At 39.9% G+C, this 17727-nt stretch overlaps 1 protein-coding gene across 5 annotated transcripts in view; it reads left to right on the top strand.

Moving 5' to 3' along the window:
• The window catches only part of NPAS3 (neuronal PAS domain protein 3), an 852890-nt gene extending 847065 nt beyond the window's left edge, over nucleotides 1-5825 (top strand). For all 5 annotated transcript variants that reach the window (XM_048854033.2, XM_048854034.2, XM_048854035.2 and 2 more), the window contains one exon: nucleotides 1593-5825. In XM_048854033.2, coding sequence (XP_048709990.1) covers nucleotides 1593-2902 — 1310 coding nt within the window. In that variant the 3' untranslated portion in view covers nucleotides 2903-5825. The remainder of the gene's footprint in view (nucleotides 1-1592) is intronic.
• Nucleotides 5826-17727: the final 11902 nt, after the last annotated feature.

A 17727-nucleotide genomic window follows, 5' to 3' on the forward strand; every position in this document is an offset into this window, starting at 1 on the left:
ATGTTCATGACTGCTGAGGCTGGCACAGAGTAAGAGAGCATTCTTCAGTGACACACAGATGCATGCATCTTAGAAAGTAGGACAAAACTTTTAACAGCTTTGGGTTCTTTTGGGTTCACTTAATATGAATTAAACAAAAATACAGAAAGGACTAGGTTCATAAGATCTTCTTGGCTGAAACCAGTAAGTTCAGTCCAAGCGTTTTTAAATCTGCAGACAACCTTGGTGCCATTTTGTTTTATCTTAGGTTGAAGTCACTGTACCAAATGGGAACAGTAGCTTAAAAGAAAAAAACTTTTCTTTTTAAATTTTTTTTTGGTTAGCAATTTGGCTTTAAGTAGAAATAAAAGCTGTTTTTTCATAACAGAAGGTTTCAGAATCTTATTGATTTTTTTTAAAACCACTCTAAATAAATTAAATGTACAGAGCCTGAAGCTTTGAACAGCTAACATCCCCATCAAGACCAGCTGTTCAGCTGCTTCTGGCAAACTGTTTGGAATTGCCATGGCTCCAGGAGAACCCAATCTTTACAGAAAAACTGGCCCTTTTTTCCCCTGCTCAGAGCAGAGAATTTAAAATGGTAATGCTTGGCTCTGATGAGGGAAAACAAAAACGTCTTTTATTTCCAAAGGAAAGAATTCTGACTGTTCTGCACAGACTGGGTTCTCCTCAAGCCATTCATGACCCTTTCAAACAGTGTGTGATAATTGTCCGTTTTCTGAAAGCTGATCTTGGCTGCCGTAGTCCAACGGACTCAAGTGTTTGTCTTATTCAGTTAAAAATGAGGTAAATATAAAATAAAGTTAAAAGAAATAGGAGGAGGACAGGACCAGGTCCTGAGCTGATGGAAATTGGTACAGCTCCATTTGTTGCACTGGAGTTATTTTTTTCTACTTTATTTTTTTACCTTCCAAGGGAATATTGGCACACAGCAGGGCAATGTAACTACGTTGTTTTAACTGATATATTCATTCAGATTTATAAACAGAGGACCTGATTCTCCACTCACCCTGGGGTAACTGAAGAGTAACTCCATTGAAGTCCACATGACGCCAGTGTAGAACACGAGTAAGTGAGAGGAGAATCAGGGGCGTGGATTATCACTTCATCATGCTACTGCGTCACTCCTATTCCCATTATAAGAACATGTATGCTAAACAGAAATCTCGAGAGTGCATCACCAGTGCTGAATTGTTCACTGACATCTCACTTCGGTGAACACAATTGGAATCCAGTTGCAGTTAGTTATCAGAATTGTTCTCATTAAAGAGAATGTACCAAAGGATCCCACTTGAAATAGGTGCCCTCACACTTGTTACAAAAGCTGCAGTCTAGTGACAAATCCACCAGACCTTTTCCCATTGCCACTGACAGTCCTTAATCAGGGGGATTAATGATAATCAAATCCCTTCAAGCTTGATGCTGCTAGAACTGTGGATCTAGAGCTCAGAAAAACCCACCTCAGTTGAGCCTCAGAGGAATGCTTTTACCAGAACTTTACAGGCAATAACATCTCATTTTAGGTAGACAAATGGAGTTCTAATCTGATGTTCCTATTGCTAATGGTGTTTTTCACGTTTCTTTCCTTCCAGAGGACAATGAGAACTCAAAGTCAGATGACAAAGGAAACCAATCAGAAAACAGCGAAGACCCTGAATCTGATAGGAAGAAGTCTGGGAATCAGTCAGATAACGAAATGAACTGTAATGATGATGGGAACAGCTCCAGCAACCAGGACAGCAGGGACAGTGATGACAGCTTTGAAAATTCTGACTTTGAGAATCAAAAGGCCCCTGAGGACAGTTTTGGTACTCTTGGTTCTATGCAGATCAAGGTGGAGCGCTACGTGGAGAGTGAATCAGACTTGCGGTTGCAGAACTGTGAATCGTTGACATCAGATAGCGCCAAGGACTCAGATAGTGGAGGGGAGGTAAATGCCCAGTCTTCCAGCAAACATCAAAAGAGGAAGAAGAGGAGGAAAAAGCAGAAAGGAGGCAGCATGACCCGCAGAAGGCTATCAAGCACTTCAAGCCCAAATGGACTTGACTCAGCTTTGGTGGACCAGCCCCAGCTGCTCTCGTCGCCAAACAGTGCCTCAGTGCTCAAAATTAAAACAGAGATCTCAGAACCTATCAATTTTGATAATGATAGCAGTATTTGGAATTACCCACCTAACAGGGAAATCTCAAGGAATGAATCGCCCTACAGTATGACCAAGCCCCCAAGCTCAGAGCACTTCCCCTCCCCACAAGCCAGCAGTAGTTTACATGTCTCCATTCCAGACTCCGTTCTCACCCCACCGGGGTCTGAAAATACTGCCAGCCGCAAAACTCAGTTCAGCACCTCATCCAGCTCGGCCTTGGCTCCTGTATCCTCTGACCCTTTGTCACCCCCGCTTTCAGCATCTCCACGGGACAAACATCCCGGAGGTCCCAGCACTTCCAACTCTTTGTTGTACACTGGGGATCTGGAAGCCCTTCAGAGGTTGCAAGCAGGCAATGTGGTGCTTCCTTTGGTTCACAGGGTAACTGGAACCCTTGCTGCCACCAGCACTGCTGCTCAGAGGGTCTACACCACTGGCACTATTCGGTATGCTCCAGCTGAAGTTACTTTAGCCATGCAGGGCAACCTCCTCCCTAATACCCACGCTGTTAACTTTGTTGATGTTAACAGCCCCAGCTTTGGGCTGGATCCTAAAACGCCGATGGAAATGCTCTACCACCACGTTCACCGACTCAATATGTCGGGACCATTTGGAAGTGCTGTGAGCGGGGCCAGTCTGACCCAAATGCCTGCAGGGAACGTGTTCACAACTGCCGAAGGACTTTTTTCCACTCTTCCATTTCCTGTGTACAGCAATGGCATTCACACTACACAGACTCTGGAACGGAAAGAGGATTAAAATATGACCACATACTGTGTTCAGTGTTATTCTCTGAGGCATAGACTATGTTTTAATTTAGACCTTTAATTCTAGCACTTTGAATTTGAGCAGGTCAGCTTATTCTCTCGATATGATGGTCCCCCTTTCATTCCCTTTCTCTTTAACTTGACTTATTCTTTAATGTAAAGATATTTTTTTATTTTTGCCTTCAGAGAGTTGAAGTACCAGTTGCCTGCCATTTTGTCTTCTTCTAAGATGTGTGTTTTTTCCTTTGCATCTTTATTAAGATGCCTTTAATATGTGTATGCCTCTGCCATAGAATTCTCAGTGTTGTGGTAAAGAGATTTTAAAGTGACAACCATTGGTTTTACTTCACAATGATCTTGATATGATCAAGATTAAAAGAGACAAGCATAAACAATGTGCCCTGTTTGACTAAGTCAAATGAAAAGGGGTTTTTGTTCCTAATTCCTTTAAAAATAGGGGATAGTATTTTAGAATTTTATGCAGAGTTTAATTCTCTTTTTATGGTTAAGATTTTCTTACTTGCACATAAAATAATTTGGGTTCTTAAAAAGTTAATTTCTGGCCTGTGACTAGAATGTTAAAAAGTTGGACTAAATGTTAATTACTGAAACTTTAACTTAATTTCTAAAACCATGGTGCTATCATTTATTAATCTGTAATGTCTTCATACAATATGCAGCTTGTGGGCTGGGGTTTTTGAAAGGAATGTGTTCTGTACTGGTCTATAGTTGGGTGCTGCAGTCTCCTTGGTTAGTTAAGACAAAAGCCCTCATTAACATTTGCTGCAGGACTTAAAAATTTTTACCTCCAAACTAACAAACATAGCCTCACATTAAATTTAAATGGGTCAGGAAGCCTTTTTGAGAAAGTGCTTTGAAAAAACTCAATTAAATTGACTTGAGGAGCAGTTTTTTAGGTGGATATTTTTTCTCTCTGTTTTTTTTCTCAGTGTAACTGAGGCTAATTTTACAACTTCAAATAACACTTTGGAATAAAAAGAAGGAAAATATTTAACATGTTTTTATTTTTTCATTTAAAGTTATAGAGGGAAGGTTGACTTTTTTGTTGTTGTTTGATTTGTTTTTGTTTTTTCTTATTTCTAGCGTTGAAACCAATATGTTTTAAAACTAAAGAATGGGTTAATAAGCTTGAAATAGATAACTACAACTGAAAACTGCACATTAAGTAAAAGAAAAGAAATCTCCTATTTTGTCTTTGTTGCCAGAAATCACAGTGTAGTGTCAAACACTCCAAATGACTGTCAAGTATAAATTCTTCTTCCACTCCATCTTTGGCAGCTGTTTGTTAAGGCATCTAATAACAGATGTGAGAACTGTAATGTGTACAATGTGTAAGTGTCCTTGGCTGTCAGTCCCATTGCAGTTTCAATGTGTGTTACTATATGCAGTATATACTAAGCTAATGTAGTTGTTTTGTCCTTTGTCTTCTCTGTGCTTTATCTCTAGTCCGGAGTGGTAAAGTCCCATTCCTGCAGTCCTAGTGAACCAGTGATTCTTGGGGGTTAGTGGTTTTTGTGTGGTGGCCTTCCTCTGTAATGTCACCTTATGCTGCTTCCACTGTCTGTATACCTTTTAATTTCTGCTGTTGCTTTGCTGTTGTGTATTCTCAAACCTTTCTCTCTCTCTCTGTTCCCTCCCCCCATTCTCTCTTCCTCCCTCTCTCCCTTTTTCTCTCTTTTTCACTCTCAGAGATAAAAGACTCTTAACTAGCTCAAGGTTATTGGAGCCATTTTTCCCACAGAGGAATTCTGGGTATGACTTACTCTTCCAGTGTGCCACACAATGCACTGAAGAGTAATGCTCAGATATATTAAACAAATTGATGCCATATAGCCTCAGTTGTTAACATTCCCAGAGTCCCTTGTGCTCTACTTGTAAGCAGAGGGTGCATTTCTTTGGTTTTCTCCCAGGCGTGCTGATGGAGTAATATATAGAGCAATTACCAGTGAGATAGAAAATTCTTTGAAAAGTCAACCGACATTGGTAAAAAGGGAAACTGAGTTTAGGATTGTCATATATATTTGCTTATGTGTACAATGCTAATATATTCACTCAGCTGTCCTTTGAATTTTTGATCACTCACTGTGTTGAGTCAATTCCTGCTTTGAATCTGAGGAGTAGGTCCAAGCCCACAGTGGAATAATAGTGAAAAGGATGCCACAAATTTTAATAATGAGCATTTAAAGGTTATATGTGAAGGATTTAAGTGGGTCTAAAAAGCCAAGAAAACTGATTGGGAAATTTAAAGTTTAATTTTGGAAGCTCTACTCTAGCTGTTGAACTATCAAAGGAGTGCACCTATCGGCTACAAAGAACAGCTAGACAGCTGTTGTTGTTTTATTTTATTTTTATAAATGTTTCTGTGTTGTGTCAGAATGATTTCTGGTGATTTAAACTAACAGATAATCACAGCTGCTGTCTAAATCCATAGTGTTTAAAATTACAAAATGAAAAAAAACTTCATTACCTGTGAAGACTGTGTCTGTGTTTTTAACTATTTCTTGTACAAATATATGAAATCTTTTATGAGGAGACTGGTGCCAAGTAGCTGAATAATGGGGAAAGGGATTCTGTTCGTATAAATCTTAGCAGTGTTACCAACTCTACAATACAAAAAAAAAATTAAAATGTTAAAAAGTGACAGCTATGGTACATTTATTTTGTGTTAAGCTAACCGAATCTAACTTCTTGAGTGCCTGGCTTATTTGAAACATTTTTTTTCATTGATCATTGATAATGCTGCAAATCAGAAATGTACATACTTCATTTACAACAGGGTTCTTTTTATACTTTTGTAGATTCTCATACATGTCATACATGGTTGTCTTTATGTAACTTAATTTTTTTCATCCCGCAGGTGCCATTTTCATAATAAACTTCTCTTGGATTTGTTACTATCTGGCATCATTTCTTTTACATATAACCATCCTGACTAATGAATGCTGGTAGTATTTGTTTGAGCAGGTACCTTTTTAATTGTTTTGTTTTAAAAAAAAAAAAAAGCCACAGCTAGATTTTATTATCGCTTGTGAACTGAAGAAAAGAAGCTGTCGAGATGCAGGTTAAAAATGCTAATCCAAATACTACATCAATTTGCCACCATCCTAAATTCTCAGCTACCCCAATTCATTGTCATACTGAGCATTGTTACGCACATTATCAAAGCTGTATAATGGACCTGTAACATTAACCACTATGGAAGGTGTGCATTTTGTCTTGATTAATGCACACTGGAAGAGGGCTGCTTACATACATTAATCGCTTAAAATGCACTTTATATTTTCATTTATGATCCTCTACAATGTTATAACCAAACTCTTCAGTCACCTTCGTTCTATGTAGGCTGTTGATTTTTCTGAATATGTACTTTCTTCCTCCAGATTGGCAAAATGTAAGTTGTTGGTATTTTATGTGTTTATTGGCCAAACTGTCTGCCTTGCAAACTGAGGGCAGAAGAGTTTGCCGATGCCAAAAACCCACAAGGCTCTAGACCTTGTCTTCATGACTGAAGTACAAAAATCAAATTGGACTCCAGTTTTGATTACACCAGAAATCCATACACAGTGGTTGACCTTAAAAAGTAAACAATTATCAAGAAATTCCTCTGCACAGCATCTGAAAAACTCTGCTTATTTCCTGTTACCTGCACATAGGGGGAAACTGTGTCTTAGGAGATAGTATTGGTAAGCATTGACTCTGTAATGGCAACTTGTATATGAGGTGTGGAGACTTGCATATAGTGGGTTGAAAGAAGAAGCAGACAGAATGGAACAGCTATTTTCACCCTTACCCCTCCTAATGTGAAGTTCTATGAATCGGGCAATTTCAGTGATTGGATTTCTTTATGCTGCCTTCCTGAGCTGTGACAAACTTTACATACTTTGTGCTGATTCCACTCATTCAGGGAAAAAAACCCTGTGTAGCTGATTCTGTGATCTCTGCTCAGATAAAAGAGCACATTTGAGAGTACACAATGGGGTGACGGGGCAGTGGTTATGATATCCATACATGAGTGTAGGCCACTCTCTATAATGTTGGGTGCCTGAATCTTTCTTCCCCTTTGGGTTCCACCTAACAAAGTTAAATATTTGACATATCATTCTAATAACACTCGTCCAGATTCAGAATACCTCACTCGCCCTGAGTAATACATGACTCCACAGATAGTGCCATTGTTTTCAATGCAACTACTTCCAGAGTAAGATACTATTCAATGGAAGTAAGCGTGTGAATCTGATCATTAGATTTATATATATTTTTTTAAATTCTATGCACCGTTATAGTTCAGTGAGCCTGCCTGATGATTTAACAGCATACGGTCTGGGTCCCTGAATTTCCAAGCAATTGAGGACTCTTGCTTCCCAGGCTACCAGAGACTGAGTTTGATATGTCTCCAGTTTGCAGGAGGTAGAAAGGAGCAGAGGTCAGCAGGCTGCTTTCACATTTCAGTTGGCATTGCTTCTTGTTTATGAGGTAACTAGGGGCAAAGAAGCCAAAAAAGAGAAAGAGGGAATTTAAAACGAGCTAGAAAGAATGCCCAGAATAAAGGGGAAATGGAAGAATAACAGATCCATTCCAAATTAGTTTTAACCAATATTAGCTAAAGCCGCTAATCCCCTGAGAGGTTTTCTGAACTATAAAAATATCCAATGCATCCGATGAAGTGAGCTGTAGCACACGAAAGCTTATGCTCAAATAAATTGGTTAGTCTCTACCGTGCCACAAGTACTCCTTTTCTTTTTTTAAAAATACGCAATGTTATTGTCTAAGCGTTGGTTGAGAGATACAATAACAGCCAAAGTGAGCAAAGTAATGATGAGATGCCAGTGTATTATGTGAAAGAAAATGGTGGCAAGCCAAACTTAAATAAGGATATTCTTTCACTGATATACAGTGGAGTATGGATTTTGTGAATTGTTACTTATAAGATTATGAACTTAAAGAAATGAAAACCAACTGAAATATTTGCTTTGATTTTTAAAATTTTCAGACAATAATGTATTTTTTAGAAAGAAAGTTGACCAAATCCATCCCTCCTGCCCCCCCCCCACCTTCCCCCTCCAAGCAAGAATTTGCGCCTGAATAATGATGTCTGGAAAGCAAAAGCAGAGCCTATGGAAGGAAATCTTAATTCTCAGTGCACTGGTCAGGCATGGCCGTAGTTTACTATCGCCGAAGACCCAGATGAAGTGGTTGCAAGGGAGAATAGGGCTGTGTTGAAACACGGTAACTTTGAAAAATTAAACTAGGGGAAAATCTTTAGGAAGATTTAAATTTCAACAGAACACATTGCTACTATTGCAAGGTGGTCATGTCAATGCTGTGACTGTGATGCACTACAGCTGACAGCTAACTTAGCAATACTTCTCCCGGGAAGTTGCATTCGCTGTATCATGTCACTGCTTTGAGAGCAATTTGCATAGTGTTTTTCTTAACACTGACTTTATTTTATTTTTTTTTAATTTGGGTGCCGGAGCAAGGATTGGTTGTCAGCTATCCTAAGCTAATTAACTGTCACCCATACAGAAATCTTCCTGTTTGCACAGGAAAAGTATGAATAAGTGGGATGTCAAAGGAAACAGAAATTTTCAGGTAAGATCTGAACCTTTTACAAGACATGTGCCCACAACTGGAAAATTTTGTTGGATACATAATATTCTCAAAGCCAACATAGGGAAGAGGGGAAGAGGGTATGTGGCAAGGGTGAGAAGTGAGGTTCACTATACGTGCCTATACCCTGTCCCAATTTGAGCATTGTGTATAAAGTGTAATGTATGAGTACAGATATTGTACTGTATACCCAGATACTGCTGTATTGATCCAGATACCATGGCACACACTTCACCAAATTTCTGCAGGGAACGGAGGTTAAGTAAATGGTTCTGATTTTTGGCCTGCTCTGGTAGTAACACTGGAGGAGTTAATGGCTCAGGAGTTTGGTTTTGAGCCATACAAAATGAGGTGCGTGGTTACAATTTTGCCTCCATTGGTAGAGGGTGAAAGTCATTTCCATGTAGGAGCCATTTAGTGGCCCGCATGAAATGAGTTAATTGTTTCAGCCCATTTCCTAGAAAACTTGAAACCTTCTCACAAAAAGCATGATAACATTCAGTACCTTTAACAGGCTGAGAATGGAATAGCAAAAGGACTTGACCATTAGGCCAGGGTACAAGCATATTTTCAAGTCCGTGTTAGGACGTTTGCACTGCTCTGTATATAGAAGACTTTGTCTAATTTCCTTTCACCAGCACTATACACAAGGAAAGTATTAACATTATCTTTCCTATTATACGTTTTCTTGAGGAAAAATACTCCTATCTTGTTTACAGTTAAAAAAAAAAGAGTCTAATATTTACTTGCAAAAGGGAGGGAAGTAGTTTTTCCCTTGTTCTAAAGTTGTTCATAGATTTATAGAGGAAATGACATGAACAGGATGTATTAACAATGTGACCCCAGTAGAAGGAACATTCCCTTTGTGGATTATTGATTTAAGAGTTTGTGTGTGTTCTCTGAATAATCACAATGGGTCAAATCTTAGTCTTGTTGAAATCAATGAGAGCTTGACAATTGACTTTAATGGGTCCACAGATTCGATCCAAAGTTTGAAGACAATATTCATAAGGAAACAACACAAGGATAATTTTTAGGTATCAGGACGCAAATCATAAATAAACATTTCCTTAAGTATACTTGCTGAATAGTCTGTGAATCAAATCCTCTTTACCCTACTGATACTCTCCTCCGTGGTCTAACCAGCCACACATTGACTGCGCATCCCTGTTTATTTAATTGAAAAAGGGGCATTGACAAAAGCGTGATCCATCATTAGTGAGGAATTACACTTTGCTAGGGTTATAAGGACTCAAGCTATTGTTATAACCAGTGAGTGGGTATGACACAGAAGCACAGTTAGAAGCAGGGAGACAAACGCTTTTTGCTTTTGCTGTGTAGATATACCCTTTCTTCCCTTTCTGTGGTTTGGGGAGTGTAGCTGCCCTATGGATACTCCCCTCCTTCCCCAGCTCTTTGGTTGGTAAAGTGAGTACTTACTAGGAAGGCAGAGGAATCTGAAGTCAGGTAAGGCTCAGGAACCATTAAGACCTTGATGCAGTACTGAGAGCTAAATTTTTGGTTTTAGATACTTTGTTTCAGAAAACTTTAGACTACGAAGTTCACCTCCTAACAAATCAGGGTCAAAGGTTTAAAGTCTGAATTTTGCAGACCATGCAATATCACGTGCCTCTCATCCATTGTGTACATCAGACCAACACTGAGGTGCAGGGTACTCTGCCACATTTCATAGTTACAGCCCTTCCCACCGGGTTATGCTATGTACATGAGAAAACCTGGTACACTGTAGGCTGTCCAATTTCTCATTTGTTTCCATTCATTATTGTAAACATTTGGGACCCTTTCCCCTCTTTGTTACCCTCCTGTACCTTTGCTGAATTTCTACTCTTCTTCCTCGAACACAGTGCCCACAGATGCAGTGTTGGTCTTTTGTGTTCTCTTTTGATTTTGTCCCAGTCACTGTAGTAATACATTCGCAAACTCTTCTATGTATTTTCCTAGCTGCAACAAGGTCTGGAGCCTCATAATTTGAGATTTCTGAGCATTCTTCACTCTAGATCTTTTTCCTGATTGGCATCTCTTGAAATTTTTGACCTATCATAGCATAATTCATTTTAATCCATGTTTACCAATTCTCGCCTCTTTACTTTATATTTGTCCATATTAAATTGCATAAATTACTTGTAAGCCTCATGCCTCTATTTTCCCCCGGCCTCTTTTGAGCCAAGTCTTCTTTTAATATTGCCAGTTTCATGATACTGTATCTGCAAATGTGCACCCCTGAGTGCATATTACTTCCTCCTATGTGATCTATAACCATTATTACCACTCTCTGGCCTCTGTTACCAAGCCAATTTTATATCCAATTGAGTATTTCACCATCAGTACCGTATTTGCTAACCTGATAAATTAATCTGTTATGTGGTACTGTATTGAGAGCCTTTTCAAGTCCAAGTACATTATGGCTACTTCTTCACCCCTGTCCACTCTCATTGTCACTTCCTCAAAGCAATGAATCAAGTTTGTTAAGCATGACCTCCCTATTTTAGATCCATCCTTACTATCTCTAACCAATCTGTAGTAAATCAGGACACAGAAAGACTCTCAAAGGGGGCCTGCTACATAAATATATCCTGAGGGTGCTTCATGTGAAGATGAGCCATGGGAATCACACACACAGCTGAAGCTAACAGCACTTGTTCTGATAACTCACTGATAACTTGCTCGCTGTTATATCCCCTCACTGAGATGGCAGCCTGAGCTCTTTTGGAGAAAAAGAAATCTTTTCTCTGTATTTGTCTAGTATACTCCCTATTAGGGTAGCAAATATGATAGTTGAGAATGAGTATGGAACCAAGCTATACTTTATTAATTTATGATAAAGCCATTAAAAATACCAATGAACATGAATTGATACGAATCCCTTGTCCCTTGTGCCTTCTTTGCCTTTTACTATTGAATCCTGTGGATGAGCATGCTCATGCACTTCTGAATGGTAAAAGTGCAATGATATAGGTTACACACTTCATGAAATAGTATGATAAATTAAACATTTTTCCCTATTGTCAAAATCCATACACTGTGAAAAATCATTCCTGGTATCTAGCTACCTATATCAGCTTTGGAAAATCCTACTCCAACCACTCTTTCAGGGAAAATAATTTTTTTTGAAAGGCAAAGAAAATACCATTATTTTTTCATTACCATCAATCATCATGGTACAGGACTGGTGAACAGATCATAGCTTCCTTCAAAACCAAGAAGTAACATAGGCCATGTCAACAGTAATGTTACCGCTTTCTCCCCCCACTCCCAGAGCTTGAGTCCATAATAATTGCTTGCTTACTCTTGTGTATTATTGTTTACAGATGCTACTTCTGGGGGAAGGCCTTCTTGGAACATGTGACTTACTTTTGGGGTGAAAAGCAATCAGGCTTGGGCTTACGCTGATTTCTTGTGGCAAAGAGTTCTCTAGCCTGGGCCCCTACATGTGGAAAAGCTCTGCCCCCTAGTGGGTGACAGTCTACACTTGGGTCATTCCAGCTTCATTGCCCTTGCTGCCTCTAGCTAGCTGTCTTGAAGGGTTGTGCAGGGTGAGGTGATCTCCAGGGTAACGAAGTCCCAATTCATTAGTGCTTTAGAGACTAAAATCAAGACTTTTAATTCTGTTCTGAAATGCATAGGGAGTCAGTGATGTGTGTGATGTGTTCGAATATGGTGAAGTGCACTACTGTCTGCAGTAATAACTTACCTTTCCCAACCCTGAAGAGTTCTGTGTGGTTTGAAAGCTTGTCGCGCTCACTCATAGAAGTTGGTCCAATAAAATATATTACCTCACCCATCTTGTCTCTCTCATTGAGCCTCTATGGCAGTTTCATTCCCCCTCAGTTGGAGTAATCTCAGCAGGAGATGATGAAAGTGTGGCTCACAGTACCTAGAGCCTCTCTTGACATGGAGGGGGCATGGTTTTCTGGCCAGCCAAAGATGGAAGAAACCACTCCGTGCTGCTGTGACTTTTCATGAGTTGAATGTGAGCTCAAGGCTTTGTGCCACCTTGGTGATCTGTTTTAGGCTCTCAGTCATTAGTGAAGTAAGAGTATTGACACATTCCTCCAAGTGCTTTCCCCGTCCCTGAGATCATTTCTGTTTTTCCTGAGCTAAGTCTGAGCCAATAGCTCTGCATCCATCTATTGATTTCTTCCATGCATTGGGACATCTTAGTGATGGCAAAGGATGTCAGTTGAGTAGTCATACAGTTGTGTGTCATCTGCATACTGATAACTTCTGAGTAGACCTATGTGAACTACTGATTTTTATTTTTATTTTTTGGTTTGGTGGCCCAAACAGTTTGGTTTGGGTCAACACAAAATGAGTAGTTATTGATTTTCCTGGCTAAATGACACAGCTGGAAAAAATTCTATGTGAGGTCAAACAAAATGTTTTGTTCATTTTTTAAGATTTTTAAACCTTTAGAGGATTTTTTTAAATAAAATGTAAAATGCCTAAATGAAACATTTTTTTGGAACTGGAATGTCAAAACATTTTTAATTTCTGATTTTTTTTAAATAAAAATTGACCAAATAAATTTGCCAAAAATCAACCCCAAATTTGCAAATTGTTCCAGTCCACCCAAATCTGCAATTTTTTGCACAAAAAAATTTACCCGGTCCTACTTATGAGTCTGCAACATGTCATGCAAATGTTAAAGCGAGTAGGAGAGTACTGAACCTTTTGGGACTTTGTAAGTCATGGTCTTCAGCGAACGGGAGTAGGTACCATTATGACTGTCTGAGAGAATTGAGTGAATCCAGCAGAGTACTGCCTCATTTGCTCCAGCAAGCTCTCATGTGCGTGTTATTATTTTACTATCGGCACTGTATGATTAACAGTATCGAAAGACTGCCTCATGGGTTGCTTCCTGTAATGGCAGCACAGAAAATGGTCATCCATAGGCACCAACTGGGCTATTTCCATGCTTTGTCTGGTCAGGCTATTGGCAGAATGTAGATACCACCAGAACTTGGTTGTAGCTATTTTCTCACCAACCTTGGGGGGGAAAGGAGAGTTGGAAGCTAGGGAGTAATAGGTATTAAGTGTAGGTTTCTTCAGGAATTACCAGACTCTGGCATTAAGGTGTCAGGCAGTTTGCTTTCTCTTCAAGCTTTCCTGGAATCCTAGGTAATTACTTTGCTGACCTAAGCCCACGTTGCTGCAGCTTCACTGCTACCAGTACCTGAGCCAGCGAGATTAAAGCTAGCTTGGGTAGGTCTACATGAGCTGCAGTCACACCCCACGACGGTAGTGTAGCCATACCTGCTCTTAAAAATCTGCAGTTTAGTTCAAGTCTGTATTTGCCTAGTTTCAACTTTGAGCCATTAAATTTTGTTATACCTCTGTCTGCTAGGTTGAAGAGCCCTCCATTATCAAATTGCTGTGCCCCATGTAGGTACTTATAGGTTGTCATCAAGTCATCCCTTCACCATCTCCTTGTTAAGTTAAATATTTTGAGTTCCTTGTGTCTTTCATTATAAGGCATGTTTTCCAGTCATTCCCACGATCTTCTCTAAACTATCTCCAATTTTTCAACATCCTTCTTCAATTCAACACACTGGAATGGGACAGAGTATTCCAGAAGTGGTTGCACGAGTGCCTAATACAGAGGTAATATAATCTCTCTACTCCTCCTTGAAAATCCCCTATTTATACATCCAAGGAGCACATTTTGGCCACAGCTTCGCACCGGGAGCTCATATTCAGTTGATCCTTAAATCTTTTTCAGTGTCTGCTTCCCAGGAGAGAGAGTCCCCCATCCTGTAAGTATAGCCTGAATTCTTTGTTCGTAGATGTTTGGCTACACTGAAACATTGTTTGCACCCAGCGTACCAACGGATGCAGGTTGCTCTCTATCAGTGACCAATCCCTTTCATTATTTACCACTCCCCAATCTTTACGTCATCTGCAAACTTTATCAGTGATTATCTTAAATTTTCTTCCAGATCCTTGATATAAATGTTTATGGCAGAGAGTCCATAAACAATCCCTCCCCGCTCCCACCCAGAGGAGTACGCACTAGCAGCCCAATGGATCTCAGAGGCAGGGAAGCAACTGTCTGCAACTCATAGCTTATGAGTCATAGGCTATGAGAGACACTCTGAGACAGCGTGCTGCTGTGGGGGCGGTCTGGATGCAGATCCACCTAAAAGACGGCCAGCGGCTCATGGGTCAGCTACACGTTGATTCTGGTGAATGCGGAACGGATGTAGATCCACATTTTTGTATCCGTGCAGGGCTCTACTGACAGCTGTTGAACGCTTTCAGAGGTATAAGATACTTCTTCAACATCAGAATCAAATGCTGGTGGGACATTCTGCATTCTGAATGACTTCATGCTGATTTACAGGATTCAAATCAAACTGAAGACTTTAAGTATTGTTTTTACTCTCAGTGGGGTAAGCTTCAACTCTGGAATACTAGTGTGAGACTGCAATGCTGGCCAAACATTAACCGTTAGCTAGGAAACTCTGCAGCCTTTCCTCTGAGAATTCATGGTGCTGTCTGTGACACACTGATTCTGATCCATTTGAGCATCTCTTAAAATTGCTAACAAATTCCTAGGTCATCCAAATTGAGCTCAACAATTTGTAGAATAGTAAAATCTGCATGTCCACGGAACACACGAGGAAAACAATTTACTAAAAATGTCTGAACAATAAACTAATGACTTTACCAACAGGACTCTGCAAAGAGCAAGAAAAAGAGGGCAAAGTTCATAAGCCCTTCCATAGCCTTAGAAATAAATAAACTGATGAGTGGTTTCAGAGTAGCAGCCATGTTAGTCTGTATTTGCAAAAAGAAAAGGAGTACTTGTGGCACCTTAGAGACTAACCAATTTATTTGAGCATAAGCTTTCGTGAGCTACAGCTCACTTCATCGGATGCATTCAGTGGAAAATACCTATACATAGCTTATGCTCAAATAAATTTATTAGTCTCTAAACTGATGAGTGTATCTCTCACTCAGTCTCTCTGAAGGCATACATTATGCAGGCTTTATGATTATGCAGTGAGACTAAAGTGTTACTAATCAACCTACAATGACATGACACAGATGTGAGGGGCCACAAAGACCCTTAAGAGTTGTATCTTCAGTGCTTATCTAGAAGGAGCCATGAATGTGGGAAACTCGCTTCCTTCCCCTTTCTTTGTGGCAGACCCTACCATTAAAACTATGCTACCACTACGTTTGTAAACATAACTCCCTGACAAGTAAAGGGGTCTGAGGACATAATAGCTTCTTTTAATTATCTCATAGATGATCATGTATATTAGAGATATTGCCAAGATAGTTCTCAATCTCTTAAGTCCTGCTGGACTCAACTATGCTTACGAATGCCTGATTAACCAGGAATGCTTTCTTCCAACTTCGCCAGTCTAGGGACTTGTATCTGTCCATCTCAGTCACTGTCACGTGTATTTGTTGCCTATATATAAGACTATACTCACATGTACTACCAAGGGTTGAGAAAGCGGGCAAGCTGGAGGCTTCATTTGGTGAAGAATCTGTCTGGTCAAAGTGATACAGATCGATGACAGCACATTACACCACTATTCAGTGCTTTGTCCTGATTGCTGATCCAATGCCAGGTGCTGATGACTATCTATCTAAACACTCAGTTACCGGGCAAGACCACCTGCCTTCCATGCTTTCATGCCCTACCCATACTATCATTCCTCAAAGAAACTTGCAGGAGGCATCAGCAGGGGATTCTTCACGGTGGGTCCTTGACTCTAGAACACACTCCACCTGGTAATTCCCCACTGCCTGACCCTGAGAACGTTTCAGAGGCAATGCAAAAATGCAGCTCTTTAGTCAGGTTGACTAAATGCACAATAAATGTTGGCGACCCTCCCTCCCCATCCGATGGGACAAACCTTTTTCTGGAGGATGCTTGTTGTTTTCTAGGATGACTATATTATAACAAGGGGCACTCAAATATCACAGTTATAGGTGCCTTATAAAGGTATGTAAAAATAATAATAGTAAGCAGTATTCATCATAGACTTTATAGAAAGTTGAAATCTTATTTTTTCCATCTAGTGTATCTCTCAGTCATCTGCCGAGAAATAAAGATGAGTGGGATGTGCTCAGTGAACCTAACCCATACAATGAAATGGTTTATGAGAAATTATGATATATGATGAGAATACAAAAACCTGATGATAATAGGTTTATTTATTGATAGCAAATAAAATTCATGAAGTGTGAAGATGAAAACTGCACTGGAGGGAATTGGGCCAGGAGGACATTAGGAAAAGAGTGTGTGTATTACATGTAAACGAAGTTAAAGGTTGCCTAAAGGCTTCTGATTCCATGAGCAAAGCCTCTGAGGACAGAATATGAAAGCCTTTAATGCTGCTAAAGCTTTGTCAGCCTGCTATTTGCATATTTTGCCTACAAACCAAACCGCTGTATTAATTCAATTTTATTTACCTTTCTGAGGCTTCCAAAAGAAACCTCACAGGGAGCCATTAATAACACAGCTTCATAAGAGATAATTTTCAGACGGGCTTTGCAGGTAGTGACTGAAGGGGAGAAAAATGTGTGTCAAATTTAGGTTATTAACAATGTAATCCTTAAACAGACGATATCTTGAAGACTAATTCATCTTCAGATTTGAAGTAAAAGCTGCCTGATCCTTACCCGTTTCTTTTTGTTAATTTATTTTGAACATCTCTCTCGCTCTCTAAATGTTTGTTAGGTTTATATAGTAAGAAAAAGAGGAAGGATGGTTTGTGATTAAGGCTCTGGTCTGGGATCCAGGTTCTGTTCCCCAAGTTGCCACGGGCTTTCTACATGAATTTGGGCTAGTCACTCTCTTGGCCTGGATGCACAAAAAGAGTTGAGTGCCTACATTCCTGTTATAGCGGCCTAAGACCCAGTTTTGCCACCACTGCAATGCGCAAAACTTCCACTGAACCCCTTAGGTGCCTAAACTCACTCGGTGCCTAAATTTTTGCAGTAAAAGTTCCCTAGGCGGCAATGTTTTTACCTCTGAGCATGCATACTGCTGCCTCCCTCTAGGCATCTGGGGCCTGTCTCCCACCTAAGCGCTGGAGTGATTTGGCCACCTAAGACATGTGCAGGGCCTGATTTGGTAAGCGCCCTCTGAGCACACCTACTGGATTGGGCCCCTCTGGCGAGTTTACACAAAAAAGTTAGAGGTGA

Source organism: Caretta caretta, chromosome 6, assembly GCF_965140235.1.
Source record: "Caretta caretta isolate rCarCar2 chromosome 6, rCarCar1.hap1, whole genome shotgun sequence".
NCBI classification, from domain to species: Eukaryota; Metazoa; Chordata; order Testudines; family Cheloniidae; genus Caretta; species Caretta caretta.